Below are 16,384 nucleotides of genomic sequence, written 5' to 3'. Positions count from 1 at the left end.
CATAAAACACCCAGCTCATATTAGGGATTAAATAAGTATTAGTTTTCTTCTTTCTTCCAAATTCTATTCTGCCTTGAAGCTTACTGGCTAGAATCCAGAGTCTGCAGGTTTACAATGATTGTAGAGAAAAACAGGCATTAGTTAGAGGTAGAAAAACCAAGCATAATAACTTTTATGAGGGCTTATTCTTTTTAAAAATATTGTTACTGATTTTTATGGAGAGAGGAAGGGAGAGGGAGATCGAAACATCGACCGGCTGCGCCCTCTACCCGTGATTGAGCCCACCACCCAGGCATGTACCCTGACTGAGAATCAGACTGTGACTTCTTGGTTCATAAGTCGATGTTCAACCACTGAACCACACCGGCTGGGCAATGAGAGCTTATTCTTTTTTTTGTTTTGTTATTTATAATAGGGTTCTTATAAAAAATTCAGAACACCAGTTTGTGAGGATAAAGCCCATTGGTGAGAGCAAACAGAGAGTGGAGGTAGCCCTGGAGCTGAGGAACAGCTTTGATTTTTGGCAGAATTTGTGAATCCACAGCTTTCTGGTCAACCTTGTGCTGTTCTGTAATCTCGTATTTCTCTTTCACTGTGTTGAAGATCTCACCCTCCTGGTGTCTGGGTTTGCGCAGCTTCTTCTTCTTGAAGTAAGCATCAAGTGAGATGTTTGGGGATTTTCACCCACTGATATCAATTTTGGTGGAGGTGGCGATGACAAATTCCTGGTGTGTTCTACGCAGAGGAACTCGATTGAGGGACAGAGGTCCAGTCACAAGTAGCAAGCCACTGTCCAGCTGCTTCAGGAAAACCACCCTCTTGCCTCTGTGGCGCCCAGTGAGGATGATCAGAATGGTCCCGGGAGTGATGCTGGCCCGCAATCTCCGCACATGCTGACTGAAGGGTTTCTTGCCATGGCTCAACAGCTTTGGCTCAACAGCTTTCAAGGCACATCTTCAGTAGGATAATATCTAGGCATTTGGCGGAGTTTAACCACTCGGGTACCACCATTCTTGTCGCCACCAACTGGTTTTGTGACAGTAGCAAGAACTTTCTCCTTCTTTTTCTTTTCAATCCTGGATTTAGCTGCCGAATACTTCCTCTTGTACATGGCCTTTTGGGAACACATAGCTGACCGGGAATATCTGCCAGTTCCTCTGAGGAGGATGGGGTTTTGGCTGCAGTGGGGCTTCCCTTCTTAGGCGCCTTAACCTTGCCGCCAGCATCAGCCTTCTTGGCTTCAGGGTTCTTCTCCTTAGTGTCAGGCTTCTTCTCCTTAGTATCCGGCTTCTCGGTTTTCTTTTCACCCGCCATCTTGCAAGATGGGAAAGAGAACTAAGGTCTGAGAGCTTACTCTTAATGCATAATCATTTTTGCGCTACTTCTAGCACAGATAAAACTTAATGTTCATGTTCTTCTCTGAATTGTTTCTCAGTAAAGATACTTAAATGGCCTCTAAAAACTGACCAGCTATTTTACCAAGGGGCAGTATACATCATGATTAATAACCTGGCTTCAGGAATCAGAAAGAATTATATTCTTTTTCTTACCATAGTAACCACACACATGCCCTCACCCCCCTTTATTTGAGGTTTTGCCTTGCCAGTTTCAGTTACACGCGATCAACTGTGGTCTGAAACGAATTATATTCTTTTTCTTACCATAGTAACCACACACACACCCTCACCCCCCTTTATTTGGGGTTTTGCCTTGCGCAGTTTCAGTTACACGCGATCAACTGTGGTCTGAAGAAGTTAAATGGAAAATTCCAGAAATAAGCTGTCATTAAGCTTTAAACCGTGCGCCGGTTTGAGTAGCATGATGAAGTCTCATTCCCTCCCACCCAGGATGTGAATCATCCCTCCGTCCAGCGTATCCACACTGTCTACGCTCCGTGCCTGTTAGTAAGTTATGGCTGTCTTCATGATTAGATTGACAGTCACTGTTTCCCAGTGCTTGTGTTCAAGTAAGCCTTATTTTACTTAATAATGACCCCAATGTACAGCAGTAGTGATGCAGGCAATTTGGATACGCCAACGACAAGCCGTAAAGTGAAACAGTAGAAGTTCTCCACTCAACAAGGTGGGAAAATCATATGCTAATGTTGCTAAACTCTGGTAAGAAGTGATGCAGGCAATTTGGATACGCCAACGACAAGCCAGTGAAACAGTAGAAGTTCTCCACTCAACAAGGCGGGAAAATCATATGCTAATGTTGCTAAACTCTGTGGTAAGAAGGAAGCGTCTGTCCATGGAATTGTAAAAGAGGAAAAAGAAATTTGTGCTAGTTTTGCTGTTACACCTCAAATTGCAAAAGTTATGTATGGCCACAGAGTGTGATAAATGCTTAGTTAAGATGAAAAGGCATTACATTTGTGGGGAAAGACATGAATAGAAATATATGTATATTTCTATAGGTATCCACTGGGGGTCTTGGAACATAACCCCTTGGATAAGGGGGACTACTTACTATCTGTGATACTAAAGTACTATTTATTCATTTGTAAATGGGAGTAATAGTTATACAGCTGGATTTTTAACAAGAATCAAATAATATGTTGGATGTAACACAACACAGTATAAACTCAATATGTGGTTTAAACCCATATGAAGAAAAATCCTGAGTCTACATATACAGCCACAATTTTCTTAATCTATGGCAGTCCAGGTCCGCCCCCGCCCCCTTCATCTCTAACTTATGGTCCAGAGTAGAATTTTATGGAGCTTTCAACTCCGACCTACCAAGAATAGCCAGCACCATGCTGTCTTTAAGAACTTCCATGGAGCCCGAGCATACAAAGTAGATGGCCTGCAGAGCATCTCCTTGACGCAGCAGATACTCGCCCGGAGCACAGAAAGAGGTTTTAATGTGTAGAGACAGAGACCTGAGACAGCCCCGGCTGGCACACTCGAAAAGGGACAACTGTAAGATTTCCTTGTTCAAGTGCATAGTGATGTCAGAACGCAGCTCATCTGGAAAGTCCTTCAGAAGCTATCAAAAAAGATGAAAGAGAAAATCAAGTTGGGTTAAGTCTAATTTATTTACTTTGCAAGACAATAGGGATGTTCTTCCCATTGTTTGACCAACCAGAGTACAGAAGAGGAAATATCTGTATGTATAGTCCTGGAGAGATTTTTCAATGACTGTGACCCCAGTTATGTGCTACTGAATAACAAGCTGATAAGAAGACTGGAGAAACAGAATAAACTAATAAATAAAAGATTCTAAAATGAAATCATATAGCTCATTGTGACTTGCTTCTCACAAAGACTCAACTCCAGGCAGAAGTTATAGAATGTGGTGTCACGATTATAGGAAGAGAGGAGAAACCAAATAATCACATGAAAAATGTTGATTACTGGTACGGTGGTGGTGGGTGGAATGTTTGCTTAATTTATTTGATAATTTTTTTACAGTGGTGGTGTGGGGTATTTCCAGAAGTCCACAGCTAATACCTTTGCTGAAAAGCATGTTTTTTTTGTTGCTGTTGGTTTTAAATGCAAACATTCATTTAATTAATCTAATACAGGGTGGAATAAAAGTAGGTTTACAGTTGGGAATATATAAAACACAGAGTTTATTATGTTACTATTTATTAATTATTGTATTATTTTTTATATAAACAACTTCAAACCTACTTTTGCCCCACCCTGTATTCCAAATTACACCATCCAACTGCCATAAGAATTGGTTCCTTTCAAAGCAGGTTAAAAAGAATGAAAATAAGTCCACCTGATTGACTAAACTAGCAAATTAGTATAAGTCATTGGTCAATCTAAAATGGCATCATGGAAACACAAAAGCCAAGGCAGATGGAAGAAGATGGATTGGGTTTCTAGAGGATTTAAAAAATAAAGAGATAAAGAAGTTGGTAGGCGCGTCTTTCACTTCTGAGACCTACACGAGAGCACCTTGCCTTTACCTTCTGCCTGAAAATGTCAACATGAGAAATGAACATTACCTCATTGGAATCTATTCCATTGTTGACTGACCAGGTTGTTTGGAAATATTCGAGCATCCTCTGCTTGAGCTGCTGGGGCAGGTGATGGACACGTATGAAGTCCTTCAGATCCTTAGTTCTAGTGTGATAGAGGGACCATCTGGAGTACATCCTCTGTATGATCGCCGTCACATTTCCAAACACCAAGGCATGCATCAAGGCTGAAGAGAAAAATGCCAGATATAATGGGAGATAAATATGATGGAGGAGCTCATCCCTTAAATCTATATTTACAGTCTGTATATCCTATATTAGAGCAGAGTTTGCTTATGTGGCCACATCAATACGGCTCTTTTGATACAAACATATTGGTGCAGCCACTTTGTCACGAGGTGCATCCTGATGCAGTCATTTTGATTCCATATGACTAAAAATATTTAAAAAAATAATAATATGAAAAATAAGCCCCTTTGACCCACACTTCATCTGTTATCTGCCATTCTGGTTATGACAAATTTTTATTTTGTACTTGATTCACATATGTATTATTTTAATAGTTATGTATAGTTTAAGAGCTATGATGAAAGTTTAATAATTCATAAAATTAGTTAGAAAGTTATAGTTTAATAGTTATTTTTTATTGTAATAACAAATACATTTAAAAAATAAGTCTATTATAATCGGTTAGCTTTTATGTCTTCTCCAAGGCCATCATTTAAAATGAGTTTTAGACTACCAAATATGACATTTATATTACTATAAGATTGAGAAAGTAATTAGAAACGTAATTGAGTATTTCCTGAGCAAACTTAAGATGAATATGGCTCCAACTCCCAACCCCTGAGACCATTCGAGAAACAAATGAAGCCCCAGAGCAAAACAGGTATTCTTCTTAGTCATCGCTGCATCCCGAGAAGAGCTGGGTGATACATAGACAGTATATGTGACTTCTGTTTTGATGAAGTTTCTCGGTCAGGTAGTATTTAATCCCTACTTACTTGCAGAGTCTTCCCCTGCCTAAAACCACTCCCAGAGTGTGGTGAGATAGAAGACTTTGTTCCCCAGAATTTGAGGGTACATGGGGGTGGCAGATGGGCTTTTTACTGTAAAAAAAGTAGAGAGAGAGGATGGGCTTCACTTTCTAGAAGAGGCCTGTGGTGGTCAGTGGTCAGATATTCTGAAATCAAAGGGTGAGACAGGGTTTTGCACTAAATAATCATTAGCTGACGATGGAATGGCCTATGCAGACACAGCAAAAAGCCCAAGAAGGTCTTGACACCTGGGCTGAGAAACTGGGAGATGATGTACTTAACATTCATGAGCAGACCAATTCTGCATGATATTCAGATTTTTGTCCTTATTCCCATCCTGGGTTGGGATTAGCAATGAGGTTAGAAGCTCAGGACCTGGGTGAAATAATTGGTTTTAGTTTTTATAAACATGCAAACAAAACAAATAAACAACAAAAACAACCCCCTCCCAACTTAACATTGAGTAATTTGTCTACTCGGATTTATCAAATTGTCCTTGTACCCAAATCTCAATGCCCGAGGAGCTATGTTTTTAGCATCAAGATGGACACATTAGCACAAATAGGCCAACCTGTTATTGCATCTGTCCTACTGAATATTGTAGGACAGAGCCAATTCAAATTCTTTTTTCATATATTTATGAGAAATTAGTAACTACTGGCGTATTAATTTCAATTCAGCCTCACCCTGGAGTTAAAATTCTCTATCAAGTTATATGCCATCATTTCTCTATGGAAAATGTGGACACTATGCCTATAAAGTCACCCAATAATAATAAGGAGGCCCTCAATATTTTGGAAAAGTTACTAGAATAGGATTAAACTTAGGGTGGAAATATAGGAGGCAATGTAATGTTGCAGAAAAAATACAGACTTCAAAATCAGACACCTCCAGATTTGGATCCTGACTTTCATATTTCTCATTGTTGTGAACTTGGCAAAATACATAATTCCCATAGAGACTCAGTTCCCTTATATGTAAATGGGCATAATAGTGTCTTACTCAAGGTTAATTTAGTTTCAAAAGGTGAAAATGGTGAAAGGGATGAAAAAGTAAAAACTGCCAGTTATAAAAATAGTCTCAAGGATGTATAGCATAGGGAGTATAGTCAATATTACTGTAATAACTATGTATGGTGCCAGGTGGGTACTAGACTTAATGGGATGATCACTTCGTAAGTTATATAAATGTCTAACCTCTATGTTGTACAGCTGAAACTAATATTATAGTGAATGTCAACTGTAATTAAAATATAAATATACTTATGTATTTAAAGTGCCTAATATTTCTGTGAAACACAGTGGGGGGGGGCAATGAATTTAATTTTCCCCATGAGGGTGAAAAGGGTTATCATGAATTTTTAACATGCTCAGTGGGATAAAATTTGGGGAAAAGTACTCGGATTTAAGGTTTTCCAGAAGCCTCTTAAATAACAAAGAGTGATTTTTGGTGGAAATAACTTCTTGATGAAAGAAATTCAAGAAATAGTCAATAAGTGCAAGTATGTGTAAGTGTGGGAGAATCAAACTCCCCTGTTGCTCTTGGGAGTGAGGTTCTTGCGTATCTTTAGAAAATGAATTTTCTAAGACTCACACGGGAGGATGGCTTTATTTATGTGAAGTTATATTTCTCGAGTTTAGTGATTTTTGGTGGAAATAACTTCTTGATGAAAGAAATTCAAGAAATAGTCAATAAGTGCAAGTATGTGTAAGTGTGGGAGAATCAAACTCCCCTGTTGCTCTTGGGAGTGAGGTTCTTGCGTATCTTTAGAAAATGAATTTTCTAAGACTCACACGGGAGGATGGCTTTATTTATGTGAAGTTACATTTCTCGAGTTCCAAAGTCCCCTGCCCCTTAAGCCAGTCCTGGAAAAGGCGCAGCTGTGAGTTCAGCAGAGCCAGGAACAAGGCCAGTGTCCAGAGCTTCCGTTCCATGACGCAGCCGGGTGTAGTTCAGTATTTAGGCCAGATTAAAGCCCACTAGTACATAGAGTGGAGCAGTCCCACATGGACAGGGGCCACATGGGCTGAGGGGGGTGCAGCCTCGTGTCACAGGAGTCATAGGAGCCTTGCACCCTGGAGCCAAGCAAGAGAGGGCGAACCCCCTTTGTTTGGAAGTTTTAAATATTCAGGCTTCCTGTGATTGCAGTGGTCATGCCCATCCACGACACTAATTTGTTCCCAGGTATGACGGGCAGATGGGTAGGCACCTTCCCACGTCACTCTGGCCTTTACTGGGCATGCATTTGTTGTCCAGTCCCTTCCCCCATTGTTCAGCAGGGAGCAGGCTTGGAGAATGTTAAATGCAGCTTTTGGCAAAGCTGTATAAATGGCATGTCTATATCTAGTCTTCCCTTTCCTTCTTTCCTGTTAAATAATAACCAGGTCATTGCAATGGCATCATAAGTATATATTCTTTCTAAATTTTTTAAAAAATGGAATGCCTTCCAACAGGCCAAAAATGTCCCAAGAAAAATGTGTTATCACTTAACAATGTACTGTGGAATGGTTCTTGGTGAATCCTAAATAGAGTTTTATTCTTCCGTATGGTTTTAGAAACACAAGAGTTTTGATGCTTAAATATTTTATTTGGAAGAAGAGACTTCTATTTATGATAAATACTCAGTAAAGAAAAGAACTGATTCTGTTCCAAGTCGAAGAAATCAAATGCCGATTTCAGGCTCTGTTAACACTTATGAGCTCAGGGTTTGGAAGCCCTGCCATCTGTAAAAATATGTAATTGTCTTTTATGGAGATTAAACTGAATACTGAGAACAATTTTATTTCATTTATTTTAACACTGCTTTCCTTAATTATGTGTATGATTTTAACTTTGCTTTGCTTAATTATAATGTGTGTAAAGCACTTAAAGTAAAAGAAGTAATATGTTCAGATCATTTAGCATCTTAATTGTACACTATCAATAAAATGAATTACTGGATTAATTGTAGCATTCATAAGTGTTGTTGGTAAGTACTCGTCACCGTCTGAGTCACCATAATTTCAGTCTCATTTCAACGTCGAAAAATGCTTCTAATTTAAGTAGTTAAAAAAGAAAACCCTAGCTCTCACAGTTTTTCAGTTTCCAAAGTTATTATTGCCTCTTTGTCACTGGTTATAATTTTCACATTGGCAAAGAGTGTGTGAAAGTGTCAGGCCAAATCATTCCATCTGCTATGAAAGTTTGACTCGAACTAACTTCTCTATCCAGGTCAGTTTGGGAATGATTTTCCTTTTGCTCCTGGCAGAGTTGATGCATATGATTCTTTAAGTAGAATGCTAGGCCTGCTGCTGAGTCTGTGGGAGGCTCTTTTTCTTTTTGTAGGAGTTTTACATAAAATGCATTTTGTAAAATCTCATCTTAATATCAGGTCTTTGAAGGAACCCAATTAATTGGGATCTAAGAAGATTCTTCTCTCTCTTTCCCTATTCCCTCCCCTCTCCTACTCTCCCTTCCCCCATTTCTTCCCTTCTTCTCCCTCCCTTCTTTCTCTCCACTTCTCTGGATTTGGGGCAATATTGCTTTCCTGAGGTATAATGTCATGGCTGATTTCTTTTTATTTTCCCCCCCTCTTCACAAATTCTTTATTGAAGCAGAGAAAGGTAACTTTACAGTGGGAAAAGCCTGGCAGACAAATGGTCTAAGTCAACATCTCCAGTAATCAGACAAACATATTATCTTCATATTACTCATTGAAAAGGACACAACATCAATTCCCTGGTATCCTGACAAAATGCATAACCTGGATTTATTTATGAGAAAGGACCTTCTACAAAAGAAGTAGTTTGTAATCTTCAAAAGTGTCCAGGTCATGGAAGTCAGGGAAAGACGAAGGAATTGACTTTCTAGATTAAAGAGACATGATAATTCAATGCAGTGCAGGAAACTGGATTGGATTGGAGGCGAGAGGATAGCTCTAAAGGACATGATTAAAACAACTGGTGAAATTTGAATATGACCCTATAGAATAGTTCAGGAGTTGGCAAACTATGTATGGCCCTTGTTGCTGATTTTTTTAGCCAAATACTTGGCAGTGTCTTCAGATTCTACATAGGGACTTGTTTTCTGCTGTTTTAAAAAGAGACCAGAGTTCATCCTTTGGGTAATCTTAGCTGCCCTCCTTTTCTCTCCCACCTACTCATTGCCCTGGAATTTTCCACTCTTTGCTACACTGGGTCATGGGTTGCAGATAGGAGAGAAAACAGAGTGAGAACAATTTCCTAAATGATGAATTTAAATGGCAGTGTAAAGACATCTTAACAACAACCTGAATTTGTGAACACCATAGTGCATATGGGCCCAATAAAATGATGTCAGGGTGGGCATATATAGGATGAGTGGATTTAAGGAAAGCCTTGACTGTTAAGAGTTTCACTCTACTTTATGGCAACAATGCCTCATCTCAACTGGACAAGTCCTCAGTGATGTGTCATCTTCACTAAGAAGCTTTATCTAACCTCAGAGGTTGAGTCGATGGTCCCATTGATTGGGGCTAACTTATTTTGTGACTATTAGGCAACCATTACTAAGTGTAATGAAAGGACTTTTAAAGGCATGGAAAAATGTTCTCCATATATTTTGTTTGGTGGCAAACATGCGTAATTGAGATAAATGAGAAAATAGAGGCATATTTGTATAAAAAGACTGAAAAGACTTTTTGATGCTGGGATTATATGCAGTTTTATTTGTGTGTGTGTGTATTTTCCAGTCTTTTAAATATATGCATTATAAAAGGAAGAATAAAATGGAAAAAGCAAGAACATTGTCTACCTAAGCATCTATTTCCATGACTAAACTGTGAACTCCTAGAAGGAAAGTATCATGTGTTAGTCATCTTTGTTTCCCCAGCACAGTACCTGGCATAATTTAAGTGTGTCATAAATATTTATGAAACTGAAGAGAATTTCTGGTAGTTTGGTAATTCCTTTAAGAAGTTTTATAATTGTAAGCAGTAGCTTAGAAACTTTATGATGAGCGGTTCGGTCCCACGTCCATCCCTTTGCCTTCATCCCACTCTGCAAAAGGAATCTTTTAAAATTATTTATTTTAATCTTATTATGATTATCACCAATAATTTAGACATTATGGTTTTGCTTCTGTTGCTTGACTTACTACTTTTAGACAACACCTAAAAACAACCTGATATGAAAGGTGAGAACTCAGCTCACTGCTACGTACCTTCTCATCCCACACTTGATAGCTATATTATTAGCTCACCTATCATAATTTTACAAGGTAAAATTAATATCAAAGATGCACATGAGAAAATTTGGCAAATTCTAAATGTATAGCTCATTGAGGTTTCTCAAAGTGAACAGACCTTGTAGAGTAACCTACTTCCCATGAGTAAACAGGATATTGTCCACACCTTGGGTCTCCTTTGTGTCCTTTTCACACTCACTAATCAGTCCCCGTCATGAAAGATAGACACAGTTATGGATTATATTGCAATCAATAAGCTTTGCTTACTCTTGAACTTTCTCTAAACAAAATCACACAATATGTACATTTTTGGTTTTGGCTTCTCTGGTCAGCATTGAATTTGTAAGATTCGTCCATGTGGTTGCAGATGTAATAGTTCATTCATTCTCATTTCTGTATAGCAGAGATTTTCAACCAGTGCGCTGCAAGAATTTTTAAAACATCCAATTCCTGTCTATTTAGTCAGGGGACTGACCTCTTTTTCCTTAGGTTGTCAAATTAAAAAGTGACAGCCAACACAATAGCTGTCACACCCCCCTACTGGGGATGTGCCCGCAACCAAGATACATGCCCTTGACCGGAATCGAACCCGGGACCCTTCAGTCCGCAGGCCGACGCTCTATCCACTGAGCCAAACCAGTTAGGGCTGCAAGAATTTTTAAAACATCCAATCCCTGACTATTTATTCAGGGGACTGACCTCTTTTTCCTTAGGTTGTCAAATTAAAAAGTGACAGCCAACACAATAATAGCTGTCTGGTGTGAATGAATCAAAATTATATCTGTTTTTCTTGTGTATGTCAGATTGGCAAAAGTGTATTTTTTGGTGTGCTGCAGAATTTTAGTAATTAGTTTATGTGTGCCATGAGATGAAAAAAGTTGAAAATTGCTGCTCTATAGTACTCTATTGAATAATTATTTCACAATTTACTTATTTATTCCCCCAAGAATGGGCATTTTCAGTTTGAGAGTCTTATAATAATGCTTCTATAGAAGTGGTTCTCAACCTTCTGGCCTTTTAAATACAGTTACTCATGTTGTGACCCAACCATAAAATTATTTTCGTTGCTACTTCATAACTATAATGTTGCTACTGTTATGAATTGTAATGTAAATATCTGACATGCAGGATGGTCTTAGGCGACCCCTGTGAAAGGGTCATTCGACCGCTAAAGGGGTCGCGACCCACAGCTTGGGAACCGCTGTTCTATAGGTATCTACATATATGTCTTTATATATATACATGTATAGGCATTTCTGTTGGATATACACTCAGAAGTAGAATTGTTGAGTCACAGAAAACAGGTATGTTCAGCTGTGGTAGATACTGACAAAACTTTCATACCCATTAACAGTATAGAAGTTAATTTGTTCTATATCCTCTCAGTCACTTAGTGTTTGTAAGTTACCATTATGGTGAATGTCAATGTTATCTAATTTTGATCTTAATTTGCATGTCCCTTATGAATATGTAGAGCACCTTTTTATATGTTTCCTATCTATTTGGATATGGAATTATATATTTTTTGCCCTCAGAAAACTTTAATTGAAAGTTATACATTGAATATATAAATGGGAATGGACATAATTATGCTCATCTGTGTGTGAATTTTTTTTTAAACTAGGAAAGTACATACCAAAATCTTACCGATGTTTGGATCACAGATTATAAGTAATTTTTTTCCTCTTTGCTCAATTAAAATTTTTTTTCTATAATAAATATGTATAATTTTTCTAATTTTACATTTTTTATTCATTTTTGAACAGTGTGTTTTTATTTCTCTCCAGGAAATTCATCAACTGCTTCAATTTAAGAATAGGGAAATATTGAGTGGGTTCACAATTATTTTATAATTCCATTTCAGTTGTTTTAGCAAACATTAAATTCTTTTCCAGTGTGGATATATTAAAAAATACTCATTAGAATTTTTTTCTTCTTCAAAATTCTCCGTTTTTCAACTTAAAGTATGTGAGCTCCTCTTGAATTTTTTCAAATTAGTTTTGTTCACTTCAGTTTGATTCAGATTGACCATTGGTAATGTTTCAGAGTAGAACAAACAAAATCCTAGATGTCATTTTATAGAACAAAAACAAAAAATCTCCTTAATAGGTTAACATTTTGCTGCCATCAAAGACCTCCAAAGAGGTGATGAATATTCTCTGCCATACCAGTTTCTCTTTAGATATTTCTGTAATTTCAATTAATAAATTTTATAAACCCTCTTCTAGATAGCTACACAAGTAGAGTTCTATTTTAAAATTGCTTTTAAAATTTTTATGCATTTTTGTGTAGCCTACTCTTTTCTTGTTGACTTGTAAAAGTTCTCTAATATGATAGATAAGACATAAGAGTCCTGTCAGATGTTTACAAATATCTTCCATCCAGTGGTTTGCCTCTTCACACTCTTACTAATGTGTTTTGATAAACGAAAGTTCAAGTTAGCAATCTTTCTTTTATGATTAGGACTTTTTGTATCATGTTTAAGAAACCTTTGTCAATCCAAAGTCATAAAAATATTCTCTTAAGTTACCTTTTAGAAACCGTATTGTTTTCTCGTTCACATTTAGATAAAAACTTATCTAGGCTTAATTTTAAAGTACAGCTTTTAGAGTTTCATGTAAATTTGACCCAGTAACATTTGTTGAGAGTATCATCATTTCCCCTTTCCACTGCAGTGTCACCTGTGCTATAAATAAAGCGTGGGCCTGTTTCTGCACTATCTTGTATTCCACTGGCCTATTTGTCGATTCCTGAGCCAACGCCATACTTTACTTATTACTGTAACTTTCTAATAGATCTTGATATCTGTAGCACAGATCTCCAAGTTTGCTCTTCTTTATGATTGCGTTGACTAATTTTAGCTCTGCATTTCTACTGATTTTTAGGAATAGCTTGTCACTGTTCAAACACACACACACACATATACAAACACACATTTCCTGGGATTTTTATTGGGATTGCAGTGAATATTTAGACCAGTGGTTCTCAACCTGTTGGTGGCGACCGCTTTGGGCGTCGAACGACCCTTTCACAGGGGTCGCCTAAGACCATCGGAAAACACATATATAATTACATATTGTTTTTGTGATTAATCACTATGCTTTAATTATGTTCAATTTGTAACGATGAAATTGGGGGTCACCACAACATGAGGACCTGTATTAAAGGGTCATGGCATTAGGTAGGTTGAGAACCACTGATTTAGACTAATTGCATACAACTGGTATATTTTTAATATTGAGTCTTAAAAACCATCACCATTGCATATCTTTCCATTATTTTAAACCATTTGTAAATTTTCTCACAAATGTTTTGTAGTTTTCTATGTAGGTAGTATTGCACATTTTAAACATTTATTCCTACTTTGATTTTTTTAATCTTTAAAAATTTTATTTTATAACTATTAGTTATGCCACTTACAAGTGAGCACTGGTTTTGCACCCGGATAATTTGTTCAATAAGCGTTTAACAAGTGACCAAGTGAGGTTATCCAGTTATTCCCCATGTCTTTAGGCCTTGTGGCCAGCATAGTGCCTATTTTCAGTGAACAGCAGGAATACTTTATCCCTTAACAATTTGTGACTCAAAGTCACTCACAATATAGTAGGAGGATCAATAGAGATTAACTTTAATTATTTAACATATTCCTTGAATGTCAAATTAGTAGGCTAAGCCTTAAGCATTTGAGCATTTCCCAAAATTTCCAGCAGGAGTAGAAGAAACATGGGCAAATATTAAATAAATATAGACTGTGTTTATTTGAAAAATGCTTGTCATTTCGCTAGGCTGAAAGATGGGCCATGAAGAAGAATGGCAATTATGTATGTCATAATACTGGCTATTAAACAGCCGCCAGCGGGTCTGGCACAGGGTAGCGCTTCAGAAAATGAGAATTCCTGTTCTCTGCTTCCCAGGCTATTACTACCACACATCAGCCAAGAGCCTGTTACAATCACTGCGGTCCCAAAATGCTACTTCAGCAACTCTGCCATAAGCACTGCCTTTCCAAGAAATTCTTCCAATCCCTGGCCCTCGTTTCTCACTGCTTCTGAACTTCCTAAGTGATTTGGCACTTAGCATTCACTGCCTGGTAGCCTTAAAATTCTTGCCACTGCCCAGTTGGCGTGGCTCAGTGATTGAGCATCAACCTATGAACCAGGATGTCACGGTTTGATTTCCGGTCAGGGCACATGCCCGGGTTGCGGGCTCGGGCACATACCCGGGTTGCGGGCTCGATCCCCAGTGTGGGGCATTCAGGAGGCAGCCATTTAATGATTCTTTCTCATCATTAATGTTTCTCTCTCTCTCTCTCTCACTCTCACTCTCCCTTCCTCTTGGAAATAAATACAAATATATTTAAAAAAAAACCCCAAAACTCTTTTTACATATTTCAGCCTCTCTCTTTCCAAACTGGATCATAAGCTCCTTGAGGGAAGGGTCTGCTTTATGCATTTTTTTAATTTCACCATAAGCTGGATCACTCTGCTTAAAGCAAGGAAGCTGGTAGGAGCCATTCTTGATTATAAGGTTCGAAACTCAAAGTGATACCTGGGATTAAAGCCAGCAAGAGAACATAAATTGACAGGCTTTGGGGGGAATACTGTGGGACAATAAATAGTAATAGAACACTGGTCTAAGAGGAATGCTTTCTTCATCTAGATAGACACCCACATCTCCTACTGCTCTGTGACAGCTGTCTTATAATTCAGTTATTTTCCATGTACGTATTTAAAGACATAGATAAGCATTCTTCTGGGTTCACACACCTTGCCTTTGTTACTGGTTGAAAAGCATTGGGAAAGTTTATTTCTCCAAGCTTTGGGTTTGTCATCTGAAAAATTGTGGATAATAAGAGTATCAATCCTATATCAGTTAGGAGGTTCAGAAAAGAGAATGATACTGAATATTTCAACAGAGGGAATTTACTGTAGAGAGGTTGTTTTCCCTGGTGTTGGAAGGCTGAATGAGCAAAAAGAGTGGAGAGGAAACATGGCTATAACCTCAGGAAGGGGATTCTGCCCTTGAAGCTGGGTAAACAAAGGGAACAAGTGGGGTTATTGGAAAATAGAAGCCCAGAGGAAGAGCTGTGAGGAGTCACAAGGAACCAGGGATCTGACTTTGCATGTGGGGGCATCCAACAGATGCAAGGATCTCTGAGAAGGCCCAGTGACACGGGGGGCGGGGGGTATCTGAAAAGGCTGGAGGCTGGAAACATTTGATCCTGATTGAGATGGCCTGCCACCAATTGAAGGTTCATCATACACATCAGAATCTGGAGACCCCTTCTCCCTTCCTCCTGCTTTTCAGTCTCCCTCTGGTGACCCCTATTGGCAGAAGTAACTAAAATTGGCTGGCAAAGAAGAATGAGGTTTGCAGAGTCCAAATCCCAGCATACAAAGCAGAGTACAGAAGGTACATTCTGTTGTACCTACTGTCTATTTCATAAATGGAATAATAATAGTGCTCAACCCTTAGATTTGCCTTAATAACTACTTAGCGTATGGTGGTTGAAGCATTTAGCACAGAGAATGGAGCATAAAAACAATAAATGTTAACTATTTATTATTATCGTATTGGTGTTTTTCATGTTGTTTTTATTTCTAGTTAAGTGACCTATCAAACATAACTTACTCTATTAGTATTAATAAAGTTTGATAAGATGGATCTGTTTGGGACTATAAAATGGAGTTTCCTGCCATTTAAACTCATGTCATTCACAAATACTGGGGGTAACTAGCATGGAGAGAAAACAAAATGCCTGCCCTTTGGAAATCAACCATCAGGTACATGGTTTCTTCTTCATCTGCCCAGAAAATGGAACTCTTTGACATCACAGACTTTCATTGCTAATCTCTATGTGTATTACAATGTTTGTCACTGATGTCTTAAATAGTGCTTTTAGACTCTTCCGATGTAAACCACTATCTTTCTTTGTGTTTTAGGACAGAGCAACAGTTTGGCGGACACTCATTGATTCTCTTGGCCTAAAAGAAGAGTTTCCCTTACCACCAATCAGCATGGTGCAGATGGAGAAGATCTTTTCCGCGTCGGTATTAGCAGAGACGTTCCCAAACCCAACGCTGGTGAGGCTGCTGAGAGTGAAGTACAGGGCTGCAATATAGGCACTTCGGATCGACGGGCCCCCCAAGGTATTGTTGCCATAGTACGGAGACTCCAGTCTCTTTCCCAACTCATGGAGCCAACCTGCAAT

General features: G+C 38.3%; 1 protein-coding gene and 1 pseudogene across 1 annotated transcript in view; both read right to left on the bottom strand.

Annotated features, from left to right (window-relative positions):
- KCNH8 (potassium channel, voltage gated eag related subfamily H, member 8) overlaps positions 1 to 16,384 on the bottom strand; it is a 280,000-nt gene that overhangs the window by 49,370 nt on the left and 214,246 nt on the right. Inside the window, exons 8-10 of the mRNA XM_005863634.2 lie at positions 16,180 to 16,377; positions 3,962 to 4,161; positions 2,742 to 2,991 (exon numbers count right to left, since the gene is read on the bottom strand). Coding sequence (XP_005863696.1) covers positions 2,742 to 2,991; positions 3,962 to 4,161; positions 16,180 to 16,377 — 648 coding nt within the window. The remainder of the gene's footprint in view (positions 1 to 2,741; positions 2,992 to 3,961; positions 4,162 to 16,179; positions 16,378 to 16,384) is intronic.
- LOC102239174 lies at positions 406 to 1,340 on the bottom strand (annotated as a pseudogene).

This window comes from Myotis brandtii, unplaced genomic scaffold (assembly GCF_000412655.1).
Source record: "Myotis brandtii unplaced genomic scaffold, ASM41265v1 scaffold18, whole genome shotgun sequence".
Lineage (NCBI taxonomy): Eukaryota > Metazoa > Chordata > Mammalia > Chiroptera > Vespertilionidae > Myotis > Myotis brandtii.
Note: the sequence above shows the minus strand (reverse complement) of the source record. Positions and strands in the feature narration are given on the sequence as shown.